Consider the following 18,650-nt stretch of genomic DNA (forward strand, 5'->3'; position numbering starts at 1 on the left):
TACAATTGTAATGGTGAAATACGCCATGTCGGAACAATAAGGGAAGTAAGGATGGCATATAGTAATGTACTTATAAGCATGTCCCAACACTCGTCAATACGCTGCTGTGCAGGGTACTCCATCTCTATCCTCCTAACTACAATTCCTGTCCACGGGTTCGAATATTTAAACTCACCAGAAGAAGTACCGGCCTATCAAATCACCATGGAAACAGACAAATACGCAATGTGTTTTTTCATACTTTTATCCGTTCTGGTTTTAAGCGCTGCTATACTGAGGGTTTCTTGGGGTATTAATGTTGATAAAAATTGTTATCGCGACGCCTTTCCTGAAAATATTATGAAAATGTGGAATAAAACACTATGGAAAATTAAAAATGCATACATCCGTTCATTTATTTACAATCACATTCCTAACACCGGGAGCAATGCCCCAGCAAGTGTTTTTGATACCACTTGTGTTTACTCAAAATAAATAGTCTGATACTTGTTTCGGCAGTCCGCAGATCCCTTCCTTACCGACCTCAGCCCACTACGACCCACCGCCACCCACGGGCCCCGCGACACTAGCACCGCCTAGTGAAGAAATTAAAAACTCCCGCCATGCCCCCTACCCGTCCAATAACGGCCACACACGCCGCGACACTAGCGCCGCCTGGTGGCGAACGTTGGCACTTTTACCAGATGATCCGCATACTACCGGTAAGTGAAAAAACACATCAAAACCATGTACACTATGTAACGTGACATTTTCCTGGGGAATGGAAAATGCCCATTACCTTCGCCCTACATCCCCTGAGCCTAATAAAACCTGCTAAAATTTAACCTTATGGGCGCCAGGTAATTTTTGCAGGAATGCGGCCTCAAGGATTATCGATCGGCGATAATCCGAGGAATAACCGAAATGTTATTTTCGCCAGGGAAATCGATAATTTCCCGGAATCGGACTCTCAATGAGTGAGCGCGCGAGAGAGAGAGAGAGAGAGAACAAGAGAGACGGCACTATGCCGCACAGCTCGGTTAACAGCGAGCAGAAACCCACAAAATAAATCTAACTTCCCTTAACATTCGATAACTCAGAATCCGCTCAGCAGATTCCGGAAAACCCTGAACCATCCGGTCCGGGACATTATTCCCCACAATCCCACTTAAATTTAGGCGTAAGGGTGCGTAATTAGCTCCGTTGAAGCAATTATCAACCACGAGGAAATTTAACGCGCGATTCCCCACCTGTTGCACATAACCGCTCGTTGGCGACCTTGATTGCGCCACGAGGGAGAGCCTTGTTCGTTGGCCGTGGACTACTTTTCCCAAAAAACATCATGAAAATACCCTCAAAATCCCACAATTTACACCAATGACCTGCCGACCGCACTGGGGGATAATGCAGGCCGAAATTATTCGGAAAAACCCTCCACAAACCTCTTCAGAACCACCCAAAATTTGGGGGACACAACCGATGCCATTTCCATGGCTCGGAAAAATCTCACAACCGCCAATAATTATCGGGGAGCCGCCAAAAGGAGAAAAATCTTTAAATAAAACCGTAAAAACTCACTGTAGATTTTCTTGCTGCTCTCTTCTTCCTTTTCAGGACCATCCTGGTGCAGCAATATTCTCCTCGTGTTCGGGGTATCTCTCGGGAGGTCCTGGTCTGAGTCCTTGGCTCCCACTTTCCACTCACGTGCGTGGTGTTTCACGGTCAACGCGTAACTGATTTTCGGCGGTCAGTGTCGCGTTACGCTGACCCCCTAATCACGCCTACCAATCGATCGGGTGTCGATTGGTGGATCCCTCTACCTTATTGTGGACCAAGCCCTTCGCGAGGGAATTAATTCAAATTTGAATTAATTGCCCCATCCTAAAATTTAGCTATCACCTTCCTTTCCTCAGGATCGGTTCCCCTGGGTTCTCGGGATTGAAAGACCCTTATTCCTAATTCCTAAACCTAATTTTATTTTCTTAACCCTTAATTAATTTGGCAATCCGCCGGGATAACGACTGATCTTATCCCGAGCGGCCTTCCACCCGTATTCACTCTTGGCAATTCGTAGGGGTAGTGACTGAGTCTGAGTCCCGTACGACCTTCCACCCGTAATCAGTCTTTGGCAATCGGTCGGGGTTGTTAAAATTTTTAGCCCGTACGGCCTTCCACCCGTACCAATTAATTCCCAGAACCCTTTTTCCTAGAGCGCCGGCTTTTTTAGCCGGACCCACCCGACCCGATGGGCTTACCTTATCCTTCTCCTAACATCCTCCTAACCTTTAACTTACATCTAAGCCACCCCAAGGGGAGAAATCCTAGTTTACCCTAAACCTAACCGATGTCCTAGTAGCCTCGCTCTCTCTCATTTTTGGGGATCCTAACGGGCATCCCCGATGCTCGTTACAACTATTCTCTCCTACACTTTTTCCCTCTCTGCCCCTGGTTTTTATCTCGGATTTTTTTCTATTCTACTATATCTCAAGTGAAGTGTAATAAATTTAAATTCTATTTGAAGGTAAACCTTAGTGTATCTTTCTCTTTGTGAGCTAATTCCTCATATTATAACCTACTTCAGTACTTAGTCCGACGCAATAGGCCTCACTAAGTGAGATTTATAAGATCCTTTCTCCCCCGGACACTACCTGTCGTGACTAGTCGCGGTCAACTCATCTGAAGGGTTCACTGTGTAACGTGACAATTCCCGAAGCGACCGGAAATGCCCATCACCTTCGCCCTTCCTCCCTCTGGCCTCCTTGCCGATGCAAAAACTTAACTAAATTGGGACCTAAAAAGGTTGCCGGGCGCCAGCTAATTTTCCGGACCGAGGAATCAGCAACTGGAAAACTAAAATCTAGATTAAAACCGAAAAACTTATCACTAACCGGTACTTATATCTAATTCAGCAAGGGGGTGGAGGGAGAGGTAACGGATACCTGCGCTGCTCAATATACTAGGTTGTGGAGAGAGGGGTGGATTCGGGGGAAAGGGCGAAAATATACAAATAAATAATTTCCCAAACTGCACCAACGTCCTCAAAATGAGCTAAATTTTATTAAATTAAACCCCAATTCTGATACCGGAAATTTCCCAGTTGACCGAGGTCAACGGTATTCAATTCACCCGCCCTGGCGGTAATAATTTCCAAAAAGAAAAAAAAAGGTAACCCCATTTAGGTCCGCGAGGCACCGGAGGGTGCTCGGGATTTCTCCGAAAATTCGGGACCCTGTAGATATAATTTATTACAAAATTTTCCCATAGAAAATCTCCCCATAATTCCACGAGTCTTCAGGAGAGGCTCGGGATTTTCCCAAAAAAGCTAGAGCCCCATAGGAGGGCTAATAATAAACTTTTCCCATGGAGGAATTGTAAATGAAAACGCCACGTAATTCCGCGGGCCCTCGGGAGAGGTCCGGGATTAATCCCCAAAAAGAAAGAATTTAATTAATTACGTGTGAATTTTTAATATTACCGAGGAAATTCTCGGCGAGCCTGGAAGAGGCGTTATCGGAAAGCGAGAGAGAGATGGAAGATGATGTGCAAGAGAGATCGCACTACGCCCAACGCTCGCGGCACGCGTTAGAAAATTTTCCGACGTATAAAAATTCGCGCCGCCTCAATGCCTCCACCGATCGGCATCGGATAAACTCCACCGATGAGGGGGAATATTCGCGACCATCCTCCCAAAATTGGGGAATTCCACCATTTAAGGGGATCGCGATATCCCGTTTTAAAGAAACGGGATTTTCTCAGCACCGTTGTGCTGGAATTCACGCTCAACGTTGAGCGGAGCGGAGTGGGGGAAAACACTCGCAGCCTCGACGGCATGGACACCCCTCAAGGTTACCCGAGTAAATTCCTCACGTTTCCACGGGGGGTTTTCGACGGTTTCCTCCGGGATTTTCACTTGTTTTTGTGCGCGATGTTCCCCAAAACTTCCACAGGGACGGCCCTGTGGGATGATTAATCCCCCACACGCGATCAGCCGTGGTTTTCGGATAAACCATGGCTGAGAAACACTCGCGACACCTCCACGGAGGGAAACGCTGTTCGATCTGTTGATCGAACAGGATCGATTTACACTCGCGAACCGAATTCATCATACGTCCTCCAGTATCCGGTGTTACTGGGATAAATTAAAGAAATTTCCTCACCTTTCCACTCGGTTTCCGGGTGACGTGGGATCATTCCATTGTCTTTTCTCTCCTCTTTGCTCTCTGGGGAAAAACTCGTCCGTTGGCTCGTACGTCCTGGCGATAACTGCCAAAATATGGCGGAACTCGAGTCTCGTCGGAACATTAGTTCCGGTGGATTAAGCGCGGTGGCACTAATTGTCCTGGCGCGCTAAGACCTCCCCATTCAAATTTGAATGGGGGAGTTAATTCTAATTAATTGTTCCTAATATCCTAATTATCGCGGCTAGTCTTTCCCGCTTGTTTTCCCCGGGGATTCGTGGACACTCTAACCCTAAACACTTAACCAAAGACGGCAATTCGGGGAGGTGTCGGTCGTACCACCCCCACCGACCTTCCAACACTAACCCGTAATTAAAATTCCTCACGAATCCCTCTTTCCGGGGTGCTGGAACCCGTAGCCAGACAGTTCATCCCGGGAAGATTTCGCGAACGGAATAACCCCCAAATCTACGTCGGATGATAATTTCACATTATCCTTCTTCGCGACGAGATTGAGGACCGACATGATTTCCAACCCTAATTACTGATCCCAAAATCCTAAATTTTTCCTTAATAAACCCCTAATCTCCTGCTGATTCGGCAGGGAATAACCCTTGTAATTTTTCCCACCGTAGATTCCCCTAAAATTCCCTAATCTTCGGAATTAGCAGGGAAATATCCTGAAACTTTAAACCGCCTTAGCGTAGCCTCCGGGCTGTCCGGGAAAATGGCGAGACCGGAATTTTATTTTATTTTATTAGTGGTTATTTATTTTAAATTTTCTCCACGCTCTGGGACTCGCGGGTTGGGCGCGGCTCTCTCTCTCTCTTTCCAAAAAAAATGATGCACGTCACAACTGTTTACGCGATATTTCGACCTACCTAGTGACCCAGTGTCGGCTACATGAGAAGGGCCAAGAGAAATCCACGTTTGATAAAACATACAATCGCAATTTATGACCATATAAAAACAGCAAAGTGATTTTTTATAGGGGACTTCTGCATTATGAAAGGCGGAAATCCAGGGATCTGCACAGAATTGAGTCAATGTACCATAATAGATCAGCAGTTACAGAATGGTACATTAGCGGTTGCTCGATGTGGTTGGGCTGGATTTTTACCAATTATATGCTGCCCATTGAGTTCGCAAGATATTTCAACAGAGACATTACGGGAAAGATCTGGAGCAAAGCCAAAAGTCACGATGCATTCAATGTTCTCAACTTCGACTCCTCTAGTTGTGCCAGGAGCTACAAAATTAGGTCTTCTTGCAATGCAAAGTAATATCTTGTAATGTTTTTCTTTTACTATTGGATTTTACTCTCAAGAATATTGAACTGAAAAATTTCATGATGTTTTTTCTTATGCACAAAAAGATTTTCCCATTCAAAGAAAGTATATGATTCACTCTAATTGACTATCATAAGTTTCGTCCTCTAGCACAAGGAAGGTGTCCGTTTCGATTTAAAAACAATTAACGCGTAAATACGACGTCATAATATAATTTAACCAATTATAAACTGTAATAGTACACGTTCGGTTAATTCGAAATTTTCTTATATCATGGAAAGAAGTATAACGATTGTGTGGCTAAGCAAGAACACTATTGATTCGAATTATCATTATTCATTCAACGGAACATTTCACTCATTTATTTTGTTTTATTTTTTAACAACTCATTTTGTAATATCGTTACCACAATTTCTACACCTAACCCATTTTAAACTCCGCTTAACAAGTGAAAGAGGAGAGAGATTATTTTTAGGTGGGATCAAGCTAGATGGGACTAAATAGTAAGGTATACGACAATGGAAAAGGAAGAACGCCCTATAAATCTCTTTGACGTATTTATTCTTAAGCGCACACAAATACACTACAAATCTAACGTAAAAACCCGGGATTGTTTGAGTTAGCGAGAAGAGTAGTGTTTTGAGTGTAATGTGTCTGGATTGTACATCCGATTACTTAAACGAAGGAGGGCGACAATAGAGTGCTTAAATGGATATATGGTGCATGACCGATTCACAGGGTGTCCAGTAAATTCTGTGACATCTAGACGATATCATTGATTGGTACTTCGTTTTTCTATTTTTTTACTAGCTCACTCTCATATCACGTTGAAACTCTAAAAGAACCTACAAACTTCTTGTTTCTATACACGACAAGTGGTGCGGAGGAAAGCCCTTCCAATTCAGTAAGGGTATCACTCAGATCCCATTCCCCTGACCGCGAAGCCTATCATAGATACCTGAAGTTCTTTTTTTTCGTCACTGTTGGTTAGCAATCCTCGTTTTATAGCGCCATCTCTCTTTTCTCTAGCGGGGACTAGCTATTCTCCTTTTTCTGACTGCCGTGCGCTCTTCGTAGCACCTACTTTTTCTTATAGGCATTACTTTGAGTATAGATGAATTAATAGGATCTTGATTCTCTTCCCATGAAGATCTCATTCTTCTTATGGTGCCTTTTAAAATTTTTTTATCACTGCGAACGCCGATTTCCCTTGTATTAGCCTGCGGGACTTTTTAGGTTTTATTTTTACGGAGTGAAAAGTCTTACGTTTCTTTACTTGAGATATATTTCTCAATTGCGACGTCCGCAACAAAGCTATTCAAGCTATTCCATTATAGTTGTCATGCCCCAGAGATACAATTAATTAAGAAATAGTATTAAGTAATTTCTCATAATATGAGGACACGCGAAGTGGCACATATTATCAAAAAGATGTAATGTCGAATCAGACAATGTTGAAATATAAACTATCCCGAATATTTGTAGAATAAGTCCACATATATTCGTCATAATGTAGATCACTGGGGTGCAGTGTGAGCACTTCGCCTCATCGACGGCTATGGCCTTTAAGTACACCTGGGACTTCACCCGATGTCTCTCCAGGTGTAAAACAAAGATAGAACACTTGTTGCAATCGAATCCACGATGAAATATAAGCTCGTGAGTTCGCTGCAACTGGGGTCAGTCAGTCAGGTTGTCAGACACAGACAATTAGTAATCCGATTATTCGTTAAGTCACTTTTCTTGTAATTCATATTGCCTGATATTTACGGCATTAATCAAAGACTATATTTATTGAATAAATCGTTTAATCGTTAAAAAGTTGAATCTCCCTGATAGATATTCATTTCTAATTATCTACAAGTGATCTATCCCTATCTTCGAACCCAACCGCTCGGGCCTATAACATAGTCAATAATTAAAAAAAAGATTGTATTTCACCCAACCAGACAATGAGGCAACGGTAATTTCAAATGAGGAACAAGAACAAAGAGTAAAGAACTCTCTCCCTCTACCACTATCACCGGGATCATTTCGGTTACTCGAAATTCTTAAATATTTGTTCACTACTGACTTTATACACGTCGATTGCAGGGCGTCGTGTATACATTATGCCGGCCCGTATATCAAGGATGTCCGTCCAGTTTTATTTGTGACGTGACATTTTCTAAACGACCGAAAATGCCCATCACCTTCGCCCTTCCTCCCTACGTCCTCCTCGCCGATGCAAATACTCAACAAAATTGGGACCGAAAAGAGGTTGCCGGGCGCCAGCTAATTTTTTTTTCAGATCGAGAAACCAGCAACTCGAAACTTAAGCCTAGATTAAAACCGCAAAACGTATCACTAACCCGTACTTAGACCTAATTCAGCAAGGGGTTGAGGGAGAGGTAACGGATGCCTGCACTGCTGTTTGATAATGTAACATAAATATTAAACGATCTATTCTACTTCCTTCATACATGAAGTTCACACAGAATTATTCAGGTCTTTTTACTAAATTACTCAAGGGTTGGGGGTAAGGCCAGCCAACTTGCGGCTACACGAAAGATTGAACAAAACAAGGAAAGGATGGCTCTACTCTGAAGAAAAGGAAAGGGTAGAAGTGAGGGATCCGAATGACAAAAAATGATAATGAAAATTAGGGGCTTTATCTACATCCAAAAAGACGCTCACCGTTGGGGGCGAGGACCTTGCGGGGGTTTTGTGAATGTTTCTTGGGGCGGGAAAGGTAATGATGGGTACTCACGGGGATGGCGGCTTCCTTAATTCTCCACAAAATGATCTAACCGATAACTCCTCACGACGAGCGTTCCTCCCTTCGTCACTCAGCAGTATGTAATTAGCCGCAAATTATCAACAATTACAAAAACGAACTTATACAATCGATTGTAAATCGTTCGCAGGTGATTGTAAAAAAGGTCATAATGTTTAAGAGTAGATAGTTTTTTTATAAAGAAGTGTTAAACTAATGTTTCATGACAATTGTCATGTTTAACACTTCTGTTTATCAAAAAAACGTAAGTATTGAATTCAAGGTTTTTGCCCAACCCTAACTGGGTTTATGAAATTAACAGCATAAGCTGTAAGCTTGGGTGGGAATAACCAGGGATTACTCAAACGATAATTGTTCTCCAAATGTCACCCATTAGTGAACAAGTTATTATAATTATTAATGTACTTACAAAAAGTACAATGGTTTCGATGTGTCACTCAACGTTCAATTAAAAGCCAGCCGTAGTGAAATCTTTCAAAATTAAAGTGAGAAAGACATTAATCTATCCATAAACGTATAACAGAAAAATCCTCTGAATAGTTGCGCATGCGCCGTCATACTTGCAAAGTCTTATCCCCTCCACGCAATTTTGCAATCACGTTTATTGCTGATAATTTCCAGACTAATGACTCTTAAACGTCGATTCAAACGAATATAGTATTTACAAACGAATTGCAAACGATTACAATAAAAAAAATCATTTAAGAGTGATTAGAAAAAAAAATGCGGTTAACTACATGGGTCATAAGTTTTTTATTTTTTATAAAAAAACTATCTACTCTTAGACATTATGAACTTTTTTACAATCACCTGCGAACGATTTACAATCGATTGTATGAGTTCGTTTTTGTAATTATTGGTAATTTGTGGCTAATTACATACTGCTTCGTCACTCCAGGTTCTCTACAAATTTCTCACGGATCACGAGCGCACTTTTCTCCCACAATTCTCCACAAATAACTCTCCGCAATATCTCAAACTTTTTCCACACAAAACTCTTCGACAATCTTTCAGACAAACTCTCCAAACTCTTTCCAAATCTCTTCGCAATAATTTATTCTATCCACGGGCGCAGCTGTATAACGAGTGATGGCGTCGCATCACTCGTTCTCGTTCTTCCCCGATTATCGGTGATAATCGGGGTCAATCGGGGACATTCGTCATTGAGTGTCCTCGTCATGATTATTAATTTGAGGTTCAGTGAGGGATGTCCTTTTCTTTTCTTTTCCGGGTCACGTGTGCTGTGACGTAGTTGTGGGGGGTTTTCTTGTCTTCCATCGTGCGCGTGTGGCGCGGAGGGGAACGGCCAGGGGGGGGGGGCGTTTCTCCTTCTTTGGTGCGATGATGTTTCCAACGGGCGTGGGTGTAGTGATGAGGGAGGACGCGGGGCAAGGGGAAGAAATATTACGGGAGTGGGAACCAACGGTGACCGGTTTTATAACCTTCTCTATTTATTTTACTTGTAACGATATTTTCCCCGGAGTGTTCCGTAAGTCCGGGGAATTGGTTACCTTCGCCGGGTCCGTAGCATCCGCGAATTTACCAGGAGGTCGCCAGCTATTTTAAGTGGGTAAAATAGTAAACCAGAGAGCCGCCTAGTTGTTAAGGATACAATTACAAAATACCATTTAAGCCGCCTAGTTGTTGAGGACACAATTCGGAAAGACCGAAGATGCCGGGGGAGGTGGGGGTTAGCACCTCCCCAGTAATAGCCGATAACACATACGGACGAGAGCGCAGAATGGTGGGGTTTGCCCGTTCTCGCGACAGGACAGACAATAAGTTCCGCCTAGTTGTGAAGGACACAATTAGCAAAGACCGATAAGTTTCCGCCTAGTTGTTAAGGACACAATTAGGAAAGACCGATGAATTAAAATTAGGTGCGTGACCAGAGATCGTCACTGTCCCTTTCCCAGGATGCAGTGAGGACCTCTGGAGACTTCCCGCGAAATACCAAAGTGGCGGATGTAAAGATAGAACGCGTGCGGGAGCACTGGCTCGCTCAGTATGCTGGGTTATGGAGAGAGGGTCGGAGTTCTTTTAGTGTGGTCGGACCCCGATAGCGTCGGAAGGTTGGTAGGGTAGGGTGATCGATAGCAGATCAGGTCGATAGAGGCGAGAGCGATCGGTAATTAGATAGCGGTAGAACGCCCATAGCTGCCAATATGCGCTAGCATAGCGAGAGCTCTAGGTATAGGTATACCTCCTACTATAGTCCGTTAGCACAGCCTCATGGCTGTAAGAGAGATAGCGATAGGTAAAGCGATATGGCGGGCTATATAGCCACGCTAATCACCGAGAGCTACGGACTGTCAGAGCCCGGGGCCGAGTGGCCCGTGAGAGTGCCGGAGCAACTGTGCCATGTGGAGTGGAGAGTGCTCCCTAGTAGCTCTGCTTCCCACTCCCGGCTCACGCGGCTGGAGTGCGTGGGGGATCGTCCGTGGGTCTTATCACCACGGTGAGGATATCCCTTCCGGTAACGTTCCCTGGAGCGCGCCGAATTCAAATGTCCCCAAACAGGCTGTCCAGTTAACCCCTTATCTGGACCCCTGGCCATTTGAATTCTCTCCCCGTCTAACGTAGAACAGTTCTCTGGAATGGAGAACCAAGTGTTCCGACAGAGGAGTCTCATTGGGAGCTGAAGTTCAGTACTATCACATCAACTCCCCACGCGTATGGAATTAGCTGACCCAATCGATGCGGCAGAGAGCGTGATTTATGCCAGTAAATATTTTCCATTATTATTAACGCCAAAATCGCGTTACATACTTAACCTAATTAAATCTGAAAAAAAGTCATTATTAGGGTTAAGGGAGGGGCTGAAAAAAGTGCCTCGTCACAGTTTATTCGGGGAAAAACCTTCTTAAATTCGGGCTCGTTAAAACTCTCACATATAAGAGCTTTAGGATCGGTGCGGTGTGGACATTCTCACTGATGAAAGATTTAATTAAGCAGAAAATTACATTAAAATGGACATTTTAAACATTCAAATACACAAACTCAGTACAAGTGGGTGAACGCTCCTGATACATCGAGTAGTTATAGTAGTGCACAATCTAACACTGGTAACAAAAGATAGCGTGAAGACCGAAGGACCTATCACAAAAACCACATATCTTAAGGCCAACAATTGAAAAACCCTGCGTGAGTAGGCTTTAAAAATAGACAAGAAATAGTGAGAATTGTCGTTGATCTAAAAGGAGACTCCGGGGAGACCCCTTAATTGAAACATTGTATTCTCCATTTAATTTTCTGCAAAAGCAACTTACTGTAAACTTCCATCAAATGAATAAATGTACCAGGATTTTTACAATATATACATAGACAAAAATATTTTTCTTGTTTTTAGCATCCCTGTCTCCCTTTTCCTTTAGTCTTCTTTTTTTTTCAACATCAACAGAATATTAAATCAATAAAATGAACCGCAGAAATCAAAACAACAATTTTAGCTATTTCAGACATAACATCGGCAATTAATAATGTCCTTTCAATTATTGAAATTTCAAATGTGAAAAATGAAAATGTGCCAATGTCAATTTAGGAATACATTCCTGGAAATTCCGTTGCAGATTTTTATACTAGATTCTGAATTTTGATAATTTTGCTACGTTGAATATTTTAATTTTGCTGCGCTGCTCAGTATGCTAGGTTATGGACAGAGGGGTGGATTCGGGGAAAAGGGCGAAAATGTTCCCAAAAAAAAACTGAGACAAATAGAAACAACAAAAAAAATAGGCTCTACTAATCCACCTCAACTAACTGTTTTATTCGGCGATTTCAACAAGGTATGGAGCTCTCCCTTGCTGTAAGTCTCAAACCATGAAAAAAAAAACATCCACGTGATTACGCGAAACCTCTGGGGAGGTTCGCGACTTTTCCAATCCCGCGTAACCCCAAAGTAATGATTAATCGACGGTTTAAGGGGTGAATTAAGGGTTGAACTATCCTAATAGTCCATTGAGGCGCCCTTTATTATAGCCCAAACGGGCAATCCACAGAGAAAATTCTCGGAGAAGGCCTGGAAGAGGCGTTGAGAGAGAGAGAGAGAGAGAGAGAGAGAGAGAGAGAGAGAGAGAGAGGGAGAAACAGGGATAGCGCGCGAGAGAGACAGCGCTACGCTCAACGTGCACGGCGCGCGTGAGGATAAGTTTTTAACGGTTTTCATTTCCCAGCGCTGTAACGGGTCAACCGATGGAGCCCGAATAAACTCCACCACCGATGGGGATCACTCGCGTACAGCCTTCCAAAATTGGGGATTTTCACTGCGTACGTGGATCGACATATCTCCGTTCGTCGGAAAGGGAATTTTCCAATACCGTTGAGCCAGACTTTTCGCTCAACGGTGAGCTGAGCGTAGTGGGGGAAACACCCAAGGGCTCGACGGTACGCATGTCGTTCGATGCTATTCCTCGCATTCCACGGGGAATTTGCGGCGGTTTCTCCCGGTATGTTCACGCTTATTTCCCATAGAATGCCCGCAAAAATTTCACGGGGATGGTGCCCTGGGATTACCAACTCTTCAACTTTGGCAAACTCCTCGACAGAGGAAAAACGCTGTTCGATCCGTTGATCGGACGAGTGATTTTATCATTCGCTAATCACAAACGGGATCCTCCAGTTACCGGAGTGAGTGAGATAATTAATCAGAATATTCCCTCACCTTGGCACGGGACTTGTGCCCGGGGAGGGATCCTCCCATGGCGTCCTTTTGTTCCTGCGTAGAAAAACTCCCCTATCACCTCCGTGTCCTGGCGATAACTGCCAAAAAGATTGCGGAACTTTTGCCTCCCTAGAACGTTAGTTCTGGTGGATTAGTTGCGGCGGCGCTGGGCGTGGAATGGGGGAAAATAAATCTCCTAATTTTGATCCTTAACCTTACCGGGTTGGCTCTCCGGGGATCCGTGGGCAGAACTTTTTACCTAAGAACACCCTACGCGACAAACACAATCGGCAATTCAGTGGGGTGTTGGTCGTGACACCCCTACCGACCTTCCACCCTTAAAAGTATTTGAAGATACCTCACGGATCGCTCCCTTTGGGGTGCTGGCACTCATAGCCAGACGGTTGATCCCCGGAAGATTTCGCGAACGGAGTTCCTCCAGCCTCCGACGGATGATCATTTTAGTTACCCCTCTTCGCGGCGCGATGTCCCTTACAATTAGTCATTTCCTGAGTTACTCCCTAACCTCAGCTTCCCTTAAAATTTTCCCGACGGGAACATTCCCCTAAATTCTCTCCGCACTAGGCGTAACCGCCGGCCGATCCGGGGAAATTCGGGGAAATTCGGGTATTAATTTAATTAGTTGTTTTTTTCTTTTTCGCTTTCTTCACAATGGGACCATTTGTGGGACCATTAGGTGGGCGCTGTTCCCTCTCTCTCTAGCGCTCCCGCAAAATTGATGCACGTCACAACAAAAACATGAATATTGTAAGGAAATCTGGGGAATTCCCTTTTGGACGTCGAGAGCGTCAAGAAAATAATAAAAATTATCGTGAGTACGCAGAAAAAGACCCAGTCGAGTCCAGAATTGAGATTTAGAATTATTAGAATTTGAGGATCTAATTGCATTTTTGATGCCTAAAATTATTGAGAACTTATACTGCGTATTTCACCTTATTTCTCTTTTGAAGATTTCCTTGCATTTAAACGCCAAAATTACTGACTTTTGAGGCTATCGGGGTTTAATTTAAATATTGAATGAAAGTTTCGAGAAATAAAAATTAATTAAGTAGAGTTCCTTAATTAATCGCGTCTTGAGCCAAAAAAATATTGAGCTGCACGGTTAAGGTTTAGGATAAAATACTCTGGGGTAAATGTGTAGGATAGGGCTAGGAATAATTGAAATATTATCGCTCGGGATTTACGGGGTAGAACCGGTTAGGGTAAGGGTTTCGGTGACAGGTCAGGAGGGAATCAGTGCAACCATGAGGATCTCCTGAGTAGTCAGGTTGCTTAGGGTTCGTAGGAATTAAAGTTAAAGGAATAGTAATAAGTAATTATGGGGGGAAAAATTAGGGTTTGGTTATTTGGGTTCGTCCTGATCCCGGGATTCCGTGAGAAACCCACCCTACATACGCGCCCTTAATTGAAAGGAATTTATTGTGGGAAAAGACCCGTCCACCATCTCGAGGTAATTAAATTGCAGTTTTGCCTATTTTATATTTTGCGCGCTTGGGAATTTGAAAGCGCTAGGGATTTAGTTATGAGACGGGGCGCTGACCGCGTTCCCACCCGCCATATTGCGAAAACGCCAGTTTCGTTGTTGACGTCGCGCGATACGAGTGCGTGCAACAAGTTAACGTTTTCTTTTTGAGTTAATTACGAGTTTGGAGGATTTCTTTTTGTGTCGAGGAGTAGTGCCGAGTTTGAGAACATTTTGAGGCCAGGGAGGAGACAAGTAGTTAAAGTTTTGCTGAGTTACAGCCTGGAGACACGCATGAAGATTTGGGGTGAGCATTGCCATGCTTCTCATTTATATTTGCGGATTTCGCGTTATGAGTGTGTGTTAGAGTCTTCCTCGCGCCTCCTAATTGATAATTAATTAATGCTCAATACGGGAGAGCAGAATTCGTCCCGGTAGAGCCATTTTTACGGAAAATATCCGTTGGAGAACATCGCGCCTCGTGTTAGAGATTTTTGTTGTTCGACACGATTCAATTGCGTAGTAGACGCCTTATTCGGGAAATTTCAGTACATTCAGAAACGATTTTGGGAATATTCCGGATAGTTAAAATGACTAATTAAGGAGTTTTGCTTGGAACACCGAGCCGAGAACATCTCTTGTTCTCTCGTTGCGTGGAACGCCGAGGTGAGAGTCTCTCTCATCTCTCATTCCCCCTTGCGATTATTTTATCGCCTATAATTGCTGCCTTAGCCATTTTTATTAATAATTAGAGACACCTGCGACCGTTACCGATTCGTCGTGCGGCCCACGCACTAGAAGTTCGGGTATTCCGATATTTTGTGCGGTTGTTTCGAGCAGTGCCGTACCTTGAGGGCCATGCGCCCTGCCCCTTACTATTATTTATAGGAGTTTGGGGAATTATTAGCCTCCTTTATTGAATTATGCGTTTATCGCCACCCCAGTTGGGAATAAAATTTGCTTTTCCAGTGCGGATATCTGCCTGAGATTATTCTGGTGCTTTTTGGCCAAGTTTGAAACTGTTTGGAGTTTGAATAATTTCAATTTTTGGGTCTCTGCGTACGTCACGCCTAATTGTGTATTTATTTTCCGCAACTCTGTATCAATAACTTTGATATCGAAAATATTTTGGTTTTGCTCTTGAATTTAGAGATTTTGGAGTATTTATTTTTAAAGTTTTGCCCAACAAACTCGTTTCCACCAGAATCCATCCCTCTCTCCAGAACCAACAGCCTGAGCAACGCGGGTAATTACCACCTTTTCCTGGTATTTTCTTTCGAGACTTTATCTTATAACATTCTTTTGAGTTTTGTTTCCATTTTGAGAATTTAGGGTATTCCGGTTTGTTATTTCCGGAGAAACAAAAAATGACTGTCGCTCAACTCTTGATTTTATTTTGACGATTTTAGATTCCAGGGGAAAAGGGCGGGTTACCAGTCCGATTTCATCCCCCGTGAAATTAAACATGTTACAATATATTATTAATTAATTGTCCACCCTTGGCCAACATTATAGACCGTTACTGAATGACAACCGGGAGAATGACATGATAGTGCAGCATACCATAGATCTGATAATCTCGTAGATGAATAAAATAAAAAATGAGTAATTCAATTTCTGCTTCCGAGTGAAAGCGTTGCTATCATTCAATTTTCCTATTCTCCAATTTTGCCTGGAAACGGTGTAGAATGGTCTGAAACTAAACAATACCAAGTTTAAAGACCATGTGTGTATGTGCAGATGGTCTACTGAGGGCCCATTTTTACAAAAGAAGAAGAATAGCATGCTAAATTAATTGCCAAAAATCTGAAATTTTGTCAGTTCATAGGTCTTATTATAGACTTGATCTGTGTTAGATGTCAGACCGATCTGTCTCATTCCTAATTGCTAAGGCTTTCCCAGCCCTGTTCTCATCATCGGCCCTTAGGCTACTTATCAGAGTTATATTCATTTTCTCAAGAATAACAATTTATCCACGAATTATTTGCTTTATTTAGTAAAATTATCGCTCCACCTCAGAATTTTGGACAATTGTTCTATTTTATTTACTCAATTGCAGCAGATGGGGTCTGACCACAAAATAATCGTCAAAGGTGACTCTTTATGAAAGCATCGTCCTGTGCCCGTATCCGTCGAACCAGGGCTCAAAGAGAGAGAAAAACCGAATTAGAGCCGGTAGTTTGATGATCCGGAGCACCGGCGGTTAAATTTTATAGCGCCCTAATCGCACAGTTTCACTGTCGAGCGGTAGTCGTGTCAAAACGCCGACTGTATCAGGGTAGGTTTATTCCCTCGAAAGAGGTCTTTCCCTCCCTTTGGGCAGATGCGATAGGGGGGGGCTGTGGGGCGGGAAGGTTACAAATCGTACACACCCGAAAGGGTATACGAGAAGGAACGTTGTTTTTATAGCGTTATGTAAACATGTTCAATTTTAAACTCCACTGGGGATAAGTAACGGAAAGGGGGGGGGGGGGAGGCGTTTAACATGCATGCAAAAAAAACAGTTATCAATAAGTAGGTAATACATAGCTTCCGGGAAACTTGCATTATTTATTCAGTGTCAGGTGAATCAGATAGTTTTCATTGAAATTTGCTAAAAGTTGGCGAAAGAATAAAAACGGTCTAAGTTGTAGATTGCAAAATTCTGATTTGGCAAGTATTTTCTCTGAGCTTTATATAACTATTTTTTCTTCTCGCAAATGCCTTATTCTTAATCTTCATTTTCAGTGTGCACCCTTTATACCAAATCAGTCTACACTCTGGTAATCCCACCTATCTTAGCAGGCGATCGAAAACCTGTCAATACAAGTCTCTGCCTCAGCAAGTCTCAGAAGCTCATTGTGGGTGGGACCAAGGCGGAACCCAAAGAATTCCCGCACATGGTGGCAGTTGGATACAATACTGGTTCTGGCATTGACTGGGGATGTGGGGGTACATTGGTATCCGAGTCATTCGTCTTGACCGCAGCGCATTGTACTTTTTCTTCAAACAGGTAAATTAAGTAAGTGATAAGTGAAGATTGATTATGCAGAGAAACCACTTCCAACTATGGAGAAAGCTGTTATTATGACGTTTTGAAATTCCAATTCGAAATTTGCTCATGTATTCACAAGATATTCTATAACATGTCTAGTGATGATTTTTTGAACAGCAGGAGCAATTTAATAAAAACGTAATAAATTTAATCAAAAGTGAAACCCTAAAAAATGGCGCAATCATCAGCTTCCTTCTCATGAAGCCAATAAATTTGAACCGACACGGCATTAGTACCGACCAATACAGATTCTCACAAAGATCAGTAGTTCATAAAAATTAGAAAAATATGAATATGGTGTTTTCAGTTTTCGAAAATATGAAATCGACAAGCTATCATCGCAGTAGTCCGAAATTAAATACGTCTTCATTCATTTAAAACACCCGCGGCGGTAACTGTTGACACGAATTAATTGCTTAAATTGATCTGCAACAGTTTTTACGGAAGTCGTTTGCTATGTTTCCACTTCTCCACAACTCAACTGTTCCCTTTTTTCTAATCCAACTCTACAGGATTTTTCTCTTATATTCCGGCCCTTTCTGCCTCCATTTTTGGCGAATTGGCCATATCCCATGCGGCGGTGAATCCTACACTGCACCGTATGAAGATACGCGATAGCGTATCTGCCAAGTTGACATCACAGGCAGAGGTGACGTCACAGGCAGAGAGCTGTCGTGTATTATATTACAGCTAACAACTCGCCCCTAACCCCTTAAAAAACTTCAATTGCTTTTTTCTCCTTTAAACGCACGCTATTTTGGAAAAGTATCCTTAGATACATTATATAAATCGTGGTTGATCTTTCTGATGAGATTTTTACTTTTTTCACTTATTACATTATTACAAAAATAACTCCATAGCAACAGATACGAATTCAATCTTTCAAGAGTTTTATTTCGAGAGCGTTACTATTCCCTAGCGCTGTTTGGGTGGGCTGTTCTAGGCAATAAAACTAGTAAGTTGGAGGAAATTGTCTGCGCTTACGGAATTCATCCGCACGAGTCCGTGGCGGTGGCGCATGAACTAGGATGGAGACCGTGCTTGTAAGCCAATCATAGAGCGTCAAGTCATTTAATATTTTTGACTTACCCTTTAACAATTGGAATCGATTGTTAATAATTTAATGATTTGAATATTATAACCAAATTAAAAATTTTAGTTCAGTTAAAATTAATTACCTAAATAACCTAATATTTGTGAATTACTCTTTAACAATTGGAATCGATTGTTAATAATTTAATGATTTGAATA

General features: G+C 42.7%; 1 protein-coding gene across 2 annotated transcripts in view; it reads left to right on the top strand.

Moving 5' to 3' along the window:
• The window catches only part of LOC105272474 (serine protease snake), a 137,087-nt gene that overhangs the window by 35,982 nt on the left and 82,455 nt on the right, over positions 1–18,650 (top strand). Inside the window, exons 2-3 of one of the 2 annotated variants that reach the window (XM_011314624.1) lie at positions 5,149–5,436; positions 17,093–17,357. In XM_011314624.1, the coding sequence (XP_011312926.1) occupies positions 5,149–5,436; positions 17,093–17,357 (553 nt within the window). The remainder of the gene's footprint in view (positions 1–5,148; positions 5,437–17,092; positions 17,358–18,650) is intronic. The other variant, XM_011314625.1, reaches the window with a different exon arrangement.

The sequence above is a fragment of the Fopius arisanus genome, unplaced genomic scaffold (assembly GCF_000806365.1).
Source record: "Fopius arisanus strain USDA-PBARC FA_bdor unplaced genomic scaffold, ASM80636v1 scaffold00185, whole genome shotgun sequence".
In the NCBI taxonomy this organism is placed as follows: domain Eukaryota; kingdom Metazoa; phylum Arthropoda; class Insecta; order Hymenoptera; family Braconidae; genus Fopius; species Fopius arisanus.